This window comes from Cynara cardunculus, assembly GCF_001531365.2.
Source record: "Cynara cardunculus var. scolymus isolate 2C chromosome LG 3, CcrdV1, whole genome shotgun sequence".
Taxonomy (NCBI): Eukaryota; Viridiplantae; Streptophyta; class Magnoliopsida; order Asterales; family Asteraceae; genus Cynara; species Cynara cardunculus.
In genome coordinates this window covers 1,593,146-1,610,415 of record NC_037530.1, presented here as the reverse complement: position 1 = coordinate 1,610,415, position 17,270 = coordinate 1,593,146, and the positions used below count along the sequence as shown (strand labels likewise).

Genomic DNA, 17,270 nt, shown 5'->3' with positions numbered 1-17,270 from the left:
CCCCAAAACACCATTTCTAGGATTTTGCTATTTTCTAGGTTTTCCCTAAAAACCTAGTGGGTGAGTATAAATGCTTTGTAAAAACTAGATACATGTCAAAATGCTTACCTTACTTACACTTCTAGCCTTATTTCAAGTATTTACTCATTAGTCATAATTAAGTGATTTGATCATAAACTTAGGACTTTTAGGCATAAAAATGAAATTGTTCCTTATAATTATGTATTTGTTTTCTCTTCCATGATTATACTTGCTTTTAAAGAGATTTCGTGAGGGATGACTAAAGAACTTGGAGAATACTAAATGGTCTATTTTGAGGCATTATTGACCTAATTTTGGGGTCATAATATGTTGGATATTGTTTTGTAAACATGATTAGTATAGTGGTTGGACCACTAATTAAACTTTGGATTGTGAAGCACGTTCTATTTGCTTGCTCATATGAATATCCCTATTTGAAATTATAAGTTGGGACAAATCTTTGAGTAGGCACTAGGAGGGTTGAGTGCGGAAGTGCTGTCTTGGTGACATACCAAGATCTCCGCCGCTTGAAGTAATGCCTTGGAGGTAGTCTTTAAGTGTGCCGGCCTTGGTGGTGATATCTACAACTGTAGACACTAAGGTCAATCGTTCTTATGGTGACGCTTGTAAGTTGATACGGGTCTCCCCTGTTAATCCAACCGAATGTTTTAAATGCTTTCAACTAATAAATTGTGTTGGTTATGTTTTGTTCATGCTCACTAGGCTTTTTGGCCTAACACTCGCTTGTGTTGACATGTATCTCAGGTTCTAGTGGCGTGACCACCAAGAAGGTTTCATTGACTTGTAGAGTGAGCTTGAGAAACTTTTGGGCACTATGCAGATGGTTAACCTTTTGATGGTTTGGGATGACACCTGATTATAATCTAGTTCTTCAAGGATTAGATTAGGAGGTTGTTAACCTCAAACCAATTTATTTACATATTGTAATGTAACCGGTATACTCTATTCCCTTTTTGGACAAGCTCGTATTTTGATAATCACATACCACATTTCCTTCTTTGTTGGAAATTGTTGATACCCCATTTTAGGGGTGTTACATGTTTGATGAGACTCAAATCTTATTCATTTAGCTATATATGACTGTTTGGTAGTGCTTAATGATATCAAAAGTGGCTTATTCAATAAGTTTCTAGGGGGAAGCTTTATGCAGAAAACCAACTTTTTACCAAACCTGCCCTCCCAATTAAAAAACACACCTCTTCATTTATGAAAAAGCTCTCCCAAACAAAAACCTTCCAAATCTATACAGACATATTGATCCATAAAGACAAAATTATCCACACAGGGTTTCATAAAAAAACCAACCAAATAATCCCTAAGATATACATAAACCTGATCTCTACACCAAAAAAGAGTAGAACGACTGTTTTCTTCTTTTTGTAAACTAATTAAGGCTCTTTGAGAAGACCCTAAAATGCTATGGTTAAGATAACTATACACATCCATGCATCGACTCGTGAACTTGTGAATATTGCAAATTTTCATAAATATCTAATGGAGAACCACATACCTGCAACTTCGCCATCAAAAACGCGATGATCAGCAGATAGTGTTACATTCATTTTTGTAACGATAGCAGGTTTCTCGATTCCTGGCAGAGTAAATTCAAGTTTTACGGATCACCATTCTCGACAACTATTTACTGAAATAACATACAAAAAAAAGTCACCGAGTTTACCATCCTCGTCAAACACCGCTTCAACGATCCGGTTGCCCCTACCAACAGCAAGAATGCCGGACTGCACACGTGAAACAACTGGTCACGTTTTTCTGTTTAAACAATACGAAGGTTGTTGGGAAGTTGTGTTGATCTGTGACTGAGATAAGGATATAACCTGAGGTGGATTTATAATGGCACAAAACTGGTCCACTGGAAACATACCCAAATTGGATATACTGTAAAAGATATACATACGCAAAAACAATATTAATAATGAATGACTTTTAAGGCCAAAGTTAATATCAGAACTTGTTATAACGAATGACTTTTAAGGCCAAAGTTAATATCAGAACTTGTTGATAATTGATAACGAAAAAAATCACCTGAAAGTGCCACCTTGGAACTCATTTGGCGTAAGCTTCCCTGCTCGTGCCTTTTCAGCAAGTTCCTTGATCTTGAAACGACCCAAATATTAGTGACATTTATTTCATAATTGAAGAGGATACGAGTATCAGAATAGTAAGTAAAGTATCATACTCCCAATCGACAAAATTTGCAAAAACTTCCTTTTTGAGATGACCAATGAAAATTACAACATTTTCTTTTTGAATACATTTCCAAGTTGAAAATAACCTATCTTCCTAATATCATCATCACAAATAAATTGACGGTGATAATTTAGGGCCAGAAAATTCCTTTATTTTGAATTTATTGAAGGGTATTTATATATTTGACAAATGGTCAAATAACTTCCTTAACTATGTGTCAAGTCCCGTAACAATTTTCATGGAGGGAGGGAGTATGACACATAGAAGAACTGGGATCCTAAGCAGATTAATTGGTCCCAGTCCGAGATTTTCCTTTTGTAACCAGCCCCGGTCCCGACAAAAACACCCGGCCTGTTCTCCGTGTACAAAAAAGCCCGGTCCATAGAACCAGTCCAGGTCCCGAGCCAGGCCCAAATCAGTCCCATTTTCCCCCCAAAAATCAATTTTGAACATATAAAAATCTTATATGAAGATTTTCTTTTTTTGTATAATATCTTATTGAAATACACTTAAAAATGTCTAACTGTGTCATTCAAATACACTTAAAATCTTCTTTTTTTGAATGTTATAAATGTTTCTATAATTACGATTTTTGAAATTCAGTATTGGAACACTTAAAAGAAAACTTCAAAAGAACTTGAAAAACTTACAAAAACACTTGAAGTTTTGGGTAAAGAACATGAAAATCTTACAGAAATCTTGAAAACTTGATATATAATTTATGATAACTTTATTTTTTGTTTAAATTTGGGCCTAAGTGGTCCTGGTTCCTTAACCAGTCTCGGGCCGAACTGGGCCTTGAATTTTCATAAAAAACGTAATTGATCCTGGTCCCTGGCTGGGCCGGGACCATTTTGGCCATCTCTAATGTTAGTCCACCATTGAACCCTAAGTGAGAGAGAAACAATAATGATGTCGCTTATCAAACTAATAAACATTTAAGCACCAATAATACCTCCAAGGAAATAGATGATATGGATTTATGGTCGGCATTTCTCACGATTGGAGTCATCAGTCCCTATAATTTGGAGAGATATAATAAGATTAGGAACCCTAGCGATTGCAGAGAAAATAAACAGAAATAAAATGTAAAAGAAATCGATACCTTCTCAGTAGCGACTGCAATTGATATATCAACAGAATCGCATAATACAATTTCCCCTTTCTTGTCATCCCAGAAAGCTGAGACGTAATTTCATAGTCAACCATTAGCACATTATAAGCAATTAAGCAAATCCAAGTTGTATGAGATACTTGGCAGACACGTAAAATTGGCTTACATATACAAACTACCTAAGAAAACCTTACCATTAGCTTTTGGGACAGTTTTCAATGCGATTGCCACAGTTTTTATAACAATGTCATTAACCGAGACTTTGACGCCAAATTTTTCTGCATGGGAAGGAAAATATATATCCGTTTAGATGCTGGAAAAAGCAAACGTAACAAGGAAAAAGATCTGAATCGTACCCTTAAGTTCCTTTCTAAAAGATAGAAGTGGATCCAGTATAACATCTGTCAGGAACCATTAAACAGTTTAATCACAAATTCATTGCTGTTCACCACGAAAACTCACTGTAAAAACTTTTTTAAGACCTGAGGATAAATATAAATGAGGTGTGTTCTGTTTTGATTCGAGCAACCTTTTTGCAATCACCTGCAAAACAAGTATATAAAGCTTACAACACTAGGTAACATCTTCCATAAGCAAACAAAACAATCCTCAAGTACAGCATTTGTGAATGTCAAAGTGAATATTAATCTACTTCAAATTGCTGTCAGACAACGACTTGTATATTAACTTGGGAATTGTTACTGGATGGGTAATGAACAACAAGTTCCACAAGACATAATTAGAACCTCAAATGTATATGTTAACTTGAGCATTGTTACTAAACGGGTAATGAATAACTAATGAACTAATATCACCACTCAAAAGACATGTTTTTCAAAAGAATTTAGTCTGGCTGCAAAGACACTGAATCGAAGTGTTATGGAAGTATCAAGTAAGATTTTCTTTCGTGAATATGCAAATGGAATGACTGCATAGTTCAGTTCGTTCATTTCAACATCAAGAATTAACTATCCTTATTTCCATGAATAGATGTTACTACTCAACACACCATACAGTAGGGATGGTTCGTCTCACAGATGGTAAATGCTTAACACTTGAATGTTAGACATCCAGCAGATACATTCATACATGACACATAGCCAACGCATGCTAGAAAGACCATGGAATTTACCTACCAAGGACAGCTGAAATCGACCATTATGAAATTGTGAATCTAATTTGTATATACATATAGAAGGTACACTGTAAGACTGTAACCAGAAACAAGAATCTCTACCTTACGAATTTGGCTATTTGGCAGATCCTCGTAAGAATTTGACTGCTGGATTTCAGATGATAGTGATAAAGAAGTATGTGTCTGAGGCTGAGTTGGTGAGGGTGTTTTACGTTCAGATGACGAACTTTTTGCTGCACCTGTGCCAGATTTTATTGCGGTCAAAACATCCGATTTCAGGAGAGTACCACGTTGACCAGAAGCCATTATTGACGAAGCATCCAACCCATGTTCTGCGATTAGTAACTTTGCAGATGGACTAATTCTAGCAAAGCTGGATCTCTGTACTTTCACTTTATCATCATGGGTCGCATGCTGAGCTGGTTTCGCCTCCTTGGCTGCCAAATTACCACTAACAGATGATTTTACCATTTCAATATCAGCTGCATCTTCAACCTTGTAAAACAGTAACATCAGTTCCAACTTGTTCTTGGTGATTGTTACATTTTGGTATTGAAAAGCAATTCAAAAAAAGGTCTCTACGGCTTTAATCAATAGTTCAAAATGCCCAACTGTTCATGATGAGAAAATTAGTATTGTTCCACTTTAAGAATAGAAATAACTTACTGTTATTGCAATGGGTTGTCCCACTAAAACATCTTTTGAACCTTCAGGTGCCAGTATCTTTGCAAGGTATCTGCAGTCAGTATTCCATAAAAAATGTAAGCATTGATGGATACCCCAACTACAAAAAATCAATCCTATACTGATCACGTGAAGATGCTTTGATATTAAACCTCAATGACGATGAAAACAGATCTCAGGGGGTGTTTGGTTAGAGGTATTAAGCAGTAATTAATGGGAATGAAAATAAAAGACACCGTTTGGTTTTATATAATATAATAGGTCCATTCCCCTAGAAGCCTAATTTTTCATTCCAGGTCGAACTAGACGGAATGAAAATTCATTCCCTGCCATTTTCATTTTCATTCCCTGCTTGAACCAAACACCCCCTTAAATATAGTGTAGCAACTACAAGCCACACTAAATTCACAGGCAGATTTGAGCATTTTGGAAGCTTAACAGAAGATAAGAATTATACCCTTCTTCAAGACATTCGAATTCAAGGGTAGCCTTGTCGGTCTCTATTTCGCATATGATATCACCAACCTCAATCTATCAGACGAAGTAAAGAACAAAGAAAATGGTTCAGGCTAGTGAATTTGATAGTAAACCTCAATGATCTCAATGCAGGTTCACTGTCACCATGTTACATCCGACTAACCTTGTCACCTTCCTTTTTCCTCCACTTAGCAATATTCCCCTGGTCCTGCAAATTTATTGAAAACATCATGTTTAGAGCTTCAATAAGAGAAATGAGATCAACTTTGACATCAACTAAACTCCCATTTGATTAACTTGCCATCGTCGGTGATAATGCTGGCATTTCAACGAAGACATGCGGAGGAAGTTCAGATGCATCAATTTTCACGGAACTTGACTCCTTTACAGTGTCTTCAGTTTTCACATCAGATTGGGCTGGCTGTGTCTCTTTAACCTCTGCCCCGCCGAGAACACTGTCAGGGATATTTTTTATATCGTCTAATTCCTCAACCTAGTAAATATGTACATGTCAGTCATGAAAAAATATGCATCAGTTAGTACAGCAAAGATTAGCCTTATGACTCATAAAATAAAACTACCGAAGCGGGTTATGGGATATAGGTCAAGACTTAAGACTGAGGGTTGAAAAGTCGATTTGGATTTTGTGCGAGAGAAATCAACAATTCATGTTCTTATCTCGAGCAGGGGACTCATGGAGGAATAAGGGTCATAACAAACATTTGCAAGAAGGCATGTGATATGAAGTTTAAGAATTGACATGGTTGGCTCTTAAGAAGAAGAAAGCCACCAGCCCATCACTACAGTTAAAGAAAGAAATGGCAGCATTGTATCGAGCATGAGAACACGGAATGACAAGACAAAAAAATCCTATTCCCTTAGGTTACACTATCTTGTTGTTTTTGCTTTAGCTATTGGTGAGCTTGCAAAGGATTTTAGATGATAATAAACATGGTCTACGCTTTTCATCAAGGTATCGTGATGATCGAGATAGATAAGATGTTGCAGCAGATTTGGAGCTATAAAGAACTGGGAATTTAAGGTTAATCGGTATGAATAGGAGTACATACAGTGCACTTCAGCAGTTTGATAGGAAAGTGGAAGATAAACTAAGCACATGCAAACACAACTACACAAGGCTGTTAGAATGATCTTTTGTTATTTAGGATCATTGCTACAAAAGAACAGAGGGATCAATTTGGATGCTAGTAACAAGAGAAGAGCAAGGTGGATGAAATGATGATAAACTATGGAACTTTGTGTGATTTAAAAATTCCATTGATATTGAAAGGTAAGTTCTAGAGGATGGAAGATGAAGAAATGTCACCAAAAGATAACATGTACCCAAGACAAGTGTAGTAGAACTACAAAGTTTGAGAAACATGTATAACCACATCATGAAGAATAGATTTAGAAATAAAGATATTTAGGTGAAGGTCGGCATGACAAGGTTTAGAAGAAGTTGAGGTCGTGTGTTTGAGGTTGTGCGATCAAGTTCAACATATGCATCGGGTGGATCACGAGACTTGTCCTAAGAGGATGTCATTGGGAGAGGTAGAGGCCTGCCAACATTAACATTGGGAAAGTAGTCGAAAGAGATTAGTGTGTGTAGAGCATACAAAAGGAGTTGATCGTGCATGGGGAACTCTAGGAGGTTCACCTCTTTATATCTTTTATTTGGTTTCACCATTTTTAAATTTATTTTGAGTTTATTTTTCGCCAACCCAGATAAGGATTCTTGTGTTCATTGTTCCAGTTCCACATAAGAAATTGCATAGCTCAATATGTGGAAACCTCTTACAATCAAGCAAATTTATACAAAAATTAAATTCAAGAAACACACAGAATGCTGTTAAAAACCTTGTCTGGGAACACAAAAGACGATCAAAATAACAATATAAAGTAAGTTCACCGTAATTGCAATAGGCTGTCCAACAGGCACATCCTTAGAACCGTCGGGCACCAATATCTTTGCCAAAAACCTGCATGTGGTGGTCAAAGACATCATTCCAAGAAACGTATAGTAGTTAAGGATCATTGCAAGGAATTTATGAAAATTGGAGTAAGAACTATAATGCAAATCAAAGATGTGACGAAACACAGCTTGAATCAATGTCCAAGGTATTAAAACGAAAAATAGATATGGCTTAGAATTAGGCACAAACTAAATATGAGCCTTAAGATTAGGCTTGCAATTTAATGGCAAGGAACACTGTTGAGACATGAAGATAGTAGATGATATCCTATATTATGGAGTAGATTAAATAGAGAATATAGAAGTACCCTTCTTCGAGACATTCAAATTCAAGGGTAGCTTTATCTGTCTCAATTTCACATATGATATCACCCACTTCTATCTGTTAGAACAAACAAACAATCAAAGAAGAGAATCAACCATAATTACCAATAATAAATATCAAACCTTCAATATTTCAACTTCATATTGCAATGCGCAGAACTGAAAATAAGAAAAGGAAAGTCCCTATGACAGTAACAATTTCTGCATACAACTGACCTTATCTCCTTCTTTCTTCTTCCACTTAGCTATGTTACCTTGAGACTACAACAAAGAAAAAAAATATGTAAAGATTATGAACACGGAAAGCAAATAAAACCTTCTACACCTAAAGGGAAAAAATATGAATCAGGTCCTCATCTTACCATCGTAGGTGACAGAGCTGGCATTTCAATAACTGTATGTGCAGGAGGTTCTGCATATGGAAAATCCCATTATGTTTAGCAATATAACTTTCAGAAACCATTGCCAACTGGAAATCAGTCTCCTTGATGAAAGCAAGAAATAGAATGTCTACAATTTGCAAATACATAAGTTCCAATACCAGAGACAGGATTCTTGGATTCTCGCAAACTCAAACAAGAAAATGATGGACTTTCACTGACTTCATACCTCGGAACAGGCCGTTCGAGTAAAGTGCTTACGCCTCTCTAGAGAGAGGGGCGCACAGTGGATTGAAGAATTCAAGCTCGAAGACAAAGAGAAGCGGGCAAGAACCCGCCAGCTAACTTCTCTCTAGTGGGCTTCACTTAAACACCAGTTATATATGAAATTCAAATATTACTCGTCTTTTGGGATCAGGCATCCAATTCCACCAACAATGTATGTGTGCACAGTCTTGTATAGTTGTACATATTCAACAAAAGTTCTGTGCAATTAATCCATCTATATTCCTATCCTCCAGATACCATACTCATCTTCCTCCCTTTACCCGCTTAAAATATCATAAAGAATCCATGATATAGTATCTTATACTCATTCTCTAATCCAAGATAATGTTTTCATACTCATACAAAGCTAACTAACAAAAAACTGTCCTATTATTTCAGGAAGACTGGTTTAGCCGCATAATCGGGCCATTTGGTATCAATTTATTGTTTAGTTGTCTTGAAGTATTCTAGTCCTTGTAGCACCAAATTTCTTACCCTTAGTCTTACATATGAATACCTAAAATAACATTTATGCGATGGTGAAATGATTTCGTTTGTGCTCATGGCTGCAGGGCTTGACTGAGACCAAGCAGGAATTCTCCTTCCCCGTCTGTTCTTAAACTTCCCTAACTTCTTTTTGTATGTTTAGCTTCTGGAGACTGTGCAATCCTACTATTCTTCCCTCTGTTTCTGACCAATATCATAAGTTATGCCACTACCTACTCTCTCCAGGTATGTGGTGGAGAAAGGTTAAAAGTAAACTGGCCTTCTTTATGACCTCAATGACAAGGGTTGTTAGTTAATGTGAAGTTCACATGCAAGGTTCTCTGACAACCAAACTGGGGAATTTATACCAGGATTTCATGTATAAAAGCAAATAAAAAGTGCAAATTTGAACTAAAAAGATTCATACCTGCAGACGAGTAACATCTGATACCACTCAGCAACTGAAAACAAACAGCCGTTGTCAGGAAATAGACATTTGTCAAAGCAAAAGCAAGTTTAAAATTTAACCGCTAACCTTTAGTTTAGATTGGTCATGAGCTCCACCGAATGCAGAAATTTTTTTTGGCCTGATAAACCGCAATGTCAGAAAATTATGAAGATAGAAAGGATCATTGGCCATAGCCTAGTACAATTACTCAGTACAAAAAAGATACTCTAGCAAATGATGGAATGCAAGGCACCTCCAATGTGGTATTTACAGATTTAGAATTAAATTTGAACTCAAAACATCTGGGATTTCAGTAGATTGGAGTTCAGAACAATGTGTGATAATGCTTTACTTCTATCTTTGCGCAGATTTTTATAGTTTTATTCAGCAATTCAATTCGCTTCTAGAGTCATGCTTTTTGGGCTCTTTGTCGATGCATTAAGAGTTAAGTTTATCTTGAGTACTAAATTAAATGATGGTTTCCCAATGGCAAGAGTTTAGTTGGTTTTTAGTTTAACACAGGTCAGAAACAATTAGCTTAACTCAACAAAGGCATCAGATGAACCACTGGTTCTTTGAAATATGTGCCCTTTTTACACTGTCAGGAGAAACACCATGTTTAGCAGATTTTTCGAGACTCTAAAAATGAAAAGAGAATAAATTAGTATACACGGCGGTTGCACCTTGGTGTTGATAGAGTATCAGAAATAGACTTAGGCCATTCAAATTATTAGTGCCACAATAGCAAGTTACTGTTGTGAACTGCTTAGGCTTTGGCTCAAATTATTAGTGCCACAAAAGTATTGTTGTTTCACTCTCAGAAAGAACTTTGTTGATACTTGCAATCGTGGCAGCTTGAACCATGGCAAACTTCAACTAGTATTTGATTAATATAAATTAACTTTTCTTGTTCTCTAATTAAAATTCATGAAATGCAAATAGTACATGAAAATAAACTTAAATGGACACAGGAGAAAGTTGATAGAAATAATAAGACGTTATAATAGCATGTTGATACTTGATACTTGATACTTGACAGAGGTAATGGATAGCAAGTAAAGTTAGACCTTAACAAAGTGCCACCGTCGTCAAGAATAGAATTCTGCAATCTGGAATTGCTGCAAAAAGAATGTTCCAATAAGTAACAACAAAAACCAAGATGCATAGCCCAGCCAATACAAGTAACATCGTAAAAATATCAAAGGTTTAATAAAAAGAACATCAGCAGTGAAGTGAAAAACTCACAAAAATAGCCATCAGCCAGTGTTTTCAATCCTTCAACCAAATCTGGCTCAAAGTACAGATGCATTTGCTAATAACAACAGAAGTACACATGCCTCTTCTTCTACCCATATCCAAAAGGCTTCCCCCATATTCCAAATCAGAGTTGGGACCCACTCTGTATAGCTGATTATCCAAATCTTAGAAACTAAAATTATTTGGGAAAGCTCCTTATTGTTTGCTAGCAAAGAGTGAAGTCCTTCTAATAATTATGTCTCTAGCTTGGTCAATATTGCGAAAGAAACAAGAAATGTGCCAGAAGAACATAAGTTTGACCCAACTGATGTTCTTACTCCTAATGCAAGCAAAATGGGAGGAACTTATACCATATGTCCATTCATGGCTCCCTTCCCAACCAAAGGAAAAGTTGTTAAGTTGTTAACTTCTTAAATCCATAGTCCATGATCCCCCAGCATTTACATAGATTATTTGAAACATACAAAGTAACACTTTTATAAATTACATAGGCAACACTATAAATGACAATGAAAATAAAAATATTTGCTGGAGGATACCCTACTTAAAAACCGTATAGGCTTTCAGGTAGTTGGGTGGTCAAATCAACTACCTTAATCTCGCTATCACACACATGAGCTCATGTTTTCTTATTAAATTGATTAAGGAAATTCGCTCAAACACATTGAACAAGTTCAAACCCTATCCTCTTCCCCTTGACTTCTCTAAAAAACCACCGATTCAAATGCAAAATTTCCATTAGATTGACAATCAGTCGATGTTCGTCTAAAACAATCAAAGAAATTACAATTCCCCGATTCTCATCAAACAAAGAGCAAGGATGTCAGTTCAGTCATATTTGGATCTCAACTCGCATTAATAACGGTACAATCACTAAAAACAACTACGAATTCATAAATTGAAAACAAAAAATCTAGGCAATTCGCAACACATCTGTGTATAAGAAAACTACGAAAAGAAGAAGAAAAAAAAAAAAGCAGGAATAAGTATGAAATCGGGGGAATAGTAATGAAGTAAAGAATAATCACCGTGAAAGGGATCTGGAGGTGGAGGTGGAGGAAAGGAGTCGAGCCCTAAGCAGAGACGGTGCTCGCGAAATGACGGGATGATTTCGAAGTCGTGAAAGCGCCATGGATGATGATCCACCTCTGATTGTTGTGTTGTTCTTCAGAGCTGCACCAGACGAAATTGGATTCTTGAGCGCTTAATTTTGGTGTTGGAAAACAATGGTCGTTGGTTCAATTCAATCATCAGAATTCCAATTTTCCATTTTTAATCAACAAATGGCTATTTTGACTTCTTAATATTAAATCAACATGATAAATTTGCAGATTAATTTATAAGGTAACGTTTGATATGCATACATGATTGAACAAGTACTAGATAAAATAAGACAAGATAAAGAGAGTAGGAGTTGATAGGACCGGACAAAACAAAAATATGTCTGGTATTTGGTATGATTAGGATTGGATGAGACAAAACTAGATAAGTTATCCTTAAAAGTTATTGATGATTTTAAATATTATATAATAGTTGTGGATGATGTAGTGAAAACTGATAAATTAATTATATATCACCAACAGAGGTCCTTTCGGTGTACCTATAAGAACATCATTCTAAGCATTTACTAAACAAAACATGTGATGTGTGTGTAGAATGTGTTATGAGATATGGTGGCATTACACATGAATTTTCTATTTTTGGAAAGGTTTATCTATGCAAATTTCTAGACTACATCCCGATAAATTGTGACTGTCACAGGCTAAGCCTGGCCATAGGATGCTAGTGTCTGGACTTGAATCTGGTGTAAATGGATATTCTACCGCATCCCTCTAGGTCTTTCGCCAACATGACACCCCCTCGTGGTTTTCGTTTTTTCCTTTTGTGAAACCACATACATGGGTCCTCGAGAACAGTCAGAAAAATCATACTCACCTTTCAAGACTTGCACCTAGGGGTGCTCGAAAAGCCGATCAACCCGACCTAACGCGAAATAACTCAATCTGAAGCAACATGATGTCTAATAGAGTTGTAAATTTTTCAAACCGTAAGTATTGGTTGATATTGAGTTACTATTATTTGAGCCCAACTCAACCCGATGAACCAAATATCCTTTTATTTCTTCGATTTAATATGACTGTCGAGTTTCTATTAATATGTACACTATCACGTCCCCTCTTCATATACACATGTATTCCTTCGTATATATGTTCAGTAACTGTGAAACATACATATGTAAATTGAGAAAATTAATTGAGTGTGACATGCGTAAGATCTAAAAAGTATGGATAAGTTGTATTAAAAAAAAGATACATATTATTTAATTTATTTTGATTAATATACAATTATGTATGTTAATATAATAAATATGTAAAATGAAAATAAAATGGATATAAAGTAAATTAAATAACTGATTATAAGAACGAATAAGTGTAATTTTTTCTAATGAATTAGAAACTTTAGTCACAAGACATATTTTCTGGTGACGACACTTACACGGTTAGCGGTTACCGGGTAAATTGTTTCATACAATGTCATTTTGATGATTCTGTAAATTGTTTCATACGATACCATTTTGATAAACTAGAATCTTACCCGGTAAGGTAAGTGAGAGTTTTTATCTTTTAGTATTTATATTAGGTAGTGAAACATCGTGTGAAAAATGAAGTTATGGCGATAAAGATAAGAATATACCTGAATTTTTGATTACTTTTAATTTCATGCCACACCCATGAATTACGCTTTATATGGAATTAATTCGGTGCACCTCATTAGTGTTGACATTTAATTATGATTGATCAAAAGATAGAGATCTCTTATATGATTCTCACAAAAACTTTCATTTTCACCGGAACCCTACCCTATATTAGGTAACATAAACCGTTATATGCTCATACATACATAATGTATTTTTTCCCAAATGATATGTATATGTATACACACACACGCGCGTATATACTCATATGATTTTTTTGAGTGACTGTGAGCCTCCTGGATCAGCTTATGCATACCGACTACTGTTATTATGTTGATGTGGCGAATGATGAGATGAAATTAAGTTGAATAGCAAATAATACTGAGTTGGATACAACATCACTCATCACATCAGCATGATAGCCGGTTAATGCTCCAACCTGTTACTCGAGTACTTAAATATTTAAAACTTTACATTTTAGGTACCAAAGTGGAAGTTTTAAAAGTATATTACCCAAAATAGAAATCAAGTTAAAATACATTACTTTTTTTATATAATTTACCCTTATATAAACTACCAGACCTTTCTATTTTTTTTTAATTTCATATATATCTTTTTATTTTATATTTTGTAGCATTAAATAAATAAATAAAAATGTTAAAAAAGCAATCCTTTTTTGACCACATGCAAAACACTCCGACTCTGACCATGTTACAAAAAGTTTCAATATTACCCCTGTACTTTGAGAAAAAGACAATCTGACCACCATTCCAAACTATTTTTATCAAACAAGTGCCAATTTTAATATAATTACATTTATAGTACAAGAATGTCCTCAATAATTATGTTTGTGGCATTCTGGTTAAGCCTCAGGGTGGTGTAATGAAAAATTTCATCAACTTCAGGTTTGTATTCAGGCGTTGTTAAAACCCTCATGGTCATGGATGTTCACCTGCGATTAGAGGTGCTCATGGGTTGGGTTGATCAGGCTGAAGATATTTGAACAACTCAACCTAATGCTTGCGGTTTGAAAAATCTTAACCCAAACCAAACCATAGTGCAACCCAAGCCAAACCGTACGGGTTGGTTGGGTTGATATTTTAGTACAGTAAAATATTATTCTAACATTGAATATGTTATTTCTTTACTCATAATCTATTTTTCATCATCAACCATTTGATACAACTTATCCATACTTTTTATGTACATCACATTCAATTAATTTTCTCAATTTATATATATGTTTTCACAGTTACTGAACATATATATGAATGTGTTATATAAAAATGTGGATAGATTGAAAATATGTGTATATAAAGAGCGTACGTGATATTGTAATTGTCTAATGTATATAATAATAAAAAAATCAACAATCATATTAAATTCAATAAATAAAAGGATATCGGGTTTATCGGGTTGAGTTGAGTTTAAATAATAGTAACTCAATATCAACTCAATACCTACGGTTTGAAATTTTTACAACTCTATTAGACATAGGGTTGCTTCGGGTCGAGTTATTTTGCATGGGGTTGGTTGAGTTTTTGAGCACCCCTACCTGTGATGACTCCAAGTCATCTGTGATCATTCGTGTGATTAGTCAATACGAGTAAGCTGACTCAAAAACCTACGGTTACCAACAAGAATAAGAACATGAGTTATGATAACAAATTTGTAAGATATTAAATTAACAAAGCAATTATAAAGTAAATAAATCAAATCAAACAAACCAAATATATCTGATTTTGCAATAGGATTTAGGAAGATTATGACGTATGCAAACAGGGGTGGATGGTGTTTAGAGCATCTCTAACAGATAAAATGAAGATATTGTTCTTTATTTTGTTCCAACAAATTTTCTATATTGTTATCTAAAATAAACAAAATCAGAGCAGACCCAAAATTTATAAAAATTTATAAAATTTTCTAAAACTGTATAGTAAGGACAGATAAATTATTCTTTATTTGTTCCCATTTATAAGATTGAATTATTATTACTTCATATAAATTTTATTTAAAAAGTATATTGATATGATAAATTATATAATATTTTAATAATAAAAAATAAAATATATGTTAGAGATGCTTTATAGTTACATGAACCAAAGAGAGTTTATAATTTCTTTTTATTAACCTGAATATCCAACCCGTTATGCGAGCTTACTAATCCTAGGGCGACCACCTGTTTTGCATATAGTCCGGAGTCACCGTATTTGATCCTCCGTGGCCATAAGGGGATTTTTATTCCTCATTGGATTTGAACCTGGGACCTCCAGGTACTTTTGACCTTTGGAGTCGAGCTCAAACCAATCAGGCACCACCCTTGTGGTTAATAGAGTTAATAATTATAACCAACTTAAATTAAAATGTCATTCTTTTGGATCGTTTATCAAACACTTATTGGAAAACGTTTACCAGTAAGCGTCACCGTCGTTGGTTACCTTATGTAGTTAGGGATGGACACAATTCAATAGATACGGTGTCGTGGGCCACCGCTTCGTTTCTCTGTCGTAATGTGAACATATTTTATAGGGTCGTGAAATGTATTACCGTATTATTATGTTTTGTGCAACCGTATATATTTTGAAGCTGCAGTGGTATCTATTAAATTGGGTCCATCCCTAACTTTCACGACAAAATCATAAGCCATTACACCAATAAGAAACTTTTACCCGGTAATGGTAATAGGGTCGTGAACTAACCACTACACCAGTAATGATTTTAGCGGGTAAGATTCTCAGTTTCTGTTAAGTCTTTTACTGGATAAAATTATCAGTTATTGCTATGTTCACTCAATAAGATAGTAACACTAGATAAACACTTATCCAGTAAACATTGAGTAAACCAACCCTTTAACCTGTTTGGTAGATAGTGGTTGTAATAAATGGATGGTCAAAAACAATCATAAAAGCACATTAATATTATCAATAATCTCGATTCATGATAAATAATGAGCCGTTTACCACACGTTTATCTGGATAAGTGCTTACCAAGTCAAATTACCTTATCGAATGAATATGATAAGAACCTAGTATCTTACCCGGTAAAAGCGAGACAAAAAACAAAAGTCTTACCCGGTAATGAGTGTGACGTCTCTTACCACTGTTAGCGTTTACCGGATAAATTATTGCATACAATGTTGTTTTAATAGACTAAAATTTTACCTAATAAATAAATGATAATATTAAATTCTACCGATAAGCATTTCCTGTATAACTAAAAATAGGGAGGTTGCTTAATAGTCCAAAGGGGTCCTGTGATACAAGGTTGACCCATAAATCTTTATGAACTTTAAAAACAATTATTTTAGGAGTTAAAATGCAAATGTGGTCCTTATAGTTTACATAAATTAATAAATAAAGTCCTTGAAAAGAATTATTAACAAGAAACATCCCTTTAGTTACATTCTTTAACGAATATGGTCCCTCCTATTACTAACACCGTCAATTAAGTTTTTGTTTCCCATTAACCCTCCTCTCAATCAACTTTAATTTTCTTTAACATATTTGATTCCTTAAACTACTTTTCATGATAAATATATAGTGTATATCCATTGATGAGTACATTTGATGATTTTATATATCTATATACTATCTTATAAAGCATTTGGCTTAAACTCTTAAAAACTCTTAAACCCATTCATCCTTAAACGATTTTATCTCTATTTGATTTCATCAAATATATGAATTCGTGTAACTAAATATAGATAAACACAATCAAATACAAGATAAACATTTCATTTTAAATATAAAAAATCTAAAATATAATTAGGATAATCATT

At 34.7% G+C, this 17,270-nt stretch overlaps 1 protein-coding gene across 2 annotated transcripts in view; it reads right to left on the bottom strand.

Annotated features, from left to right (window-relative positions):
* LOC112508813 (dihydrolipoyllysine-residue acetyltransferase component 1 of pyruvate dehydrogenase complex, mitochondrial) overlaps positions 1-12,105 on the bottom strand; it is a 13,142-nt gene extending 1,037 nt beyond the window's left edge. The window contains exons 1-22 of one of the 2 annotated variants that reach the window (XM_025113595.1): positions 11,826-12,105; positions 10,608-10,658; positions 9,628-9,679; positions 9,520-9,553; positions 8,322-8,371; positions 8,176-8,220; positions 7,944-8,017; positions 7,573-7,642; positions 5,962-6,153; positions 5,824-5,868; positions 5,641-5,714; positions 5,166-5,235; positions 4,602-4,994; positions 3,847-3,907; positions 3,721-3,765; positions 3,559-3,642; positions 3,356-3,432; positions 3,206-3,268; positions 2,086-2,156; positions 1,878-1,938; positions 1,721-1,781; positions 1,553-1,633 (exon numbers count right to left, since the gene is read on the bottom strand). In XM_025113595.1, the coding sequence (XP_024969363.1) occupies positions 1,553-1,633; positions 1,721-1,781; positions 1,878-1,938; positions 2,086-2,156; positions 3,206-3,268; positions 3,356-3,432; positions 3,559-3,642; positions 3,721-3,765; positions 3,847-3,907; positions 4,602-4,994; positions 5,166-5,235; positions 5,641-5,714; positions 5,824-5,868; positions 5,962-6,153; positions 7,573-7,642; positions 7,944-8,017; positions 8,176-8,220; positions 8,322-8,371; positions 9,520-9,553; positions 9,628-9,679; positions 10,608-10,658; positions 11,826-11,929 (1,858 nt within the window). In that variant the 5' untranslated portion in view covers positions 11,930-12,105. The remainder of the gene's footprint in view (positions 1-1,552; positions 1,634-1,720; positions 1,782-1,877; positions 1,939-2,085; positions 2,157-3,205; positions 3,269-3,355; positions 3,433-3,558; positions 3,643-3,720; positions 3,766-3,846; positions 3,908-4,601; positions 4,995-5,165; positions 5,236-5,640; positions 5,715-5,823; positions 5,869-5,961; positions 6,154-7,572; positions 7,643-7,943; positions 8,018-8,175; positions 8,221-8,321; positions 8,372-9,519; positions 9,554-9,627; positions 9,680-10,607; positions 10,659-11,825) is intronic. The other variant, XM_025113596.1, reaches the window with a different exon arrangement.
* Between the last annotated feature and the right edge of the window lie 5,165 nt (positions 12,106-17,270).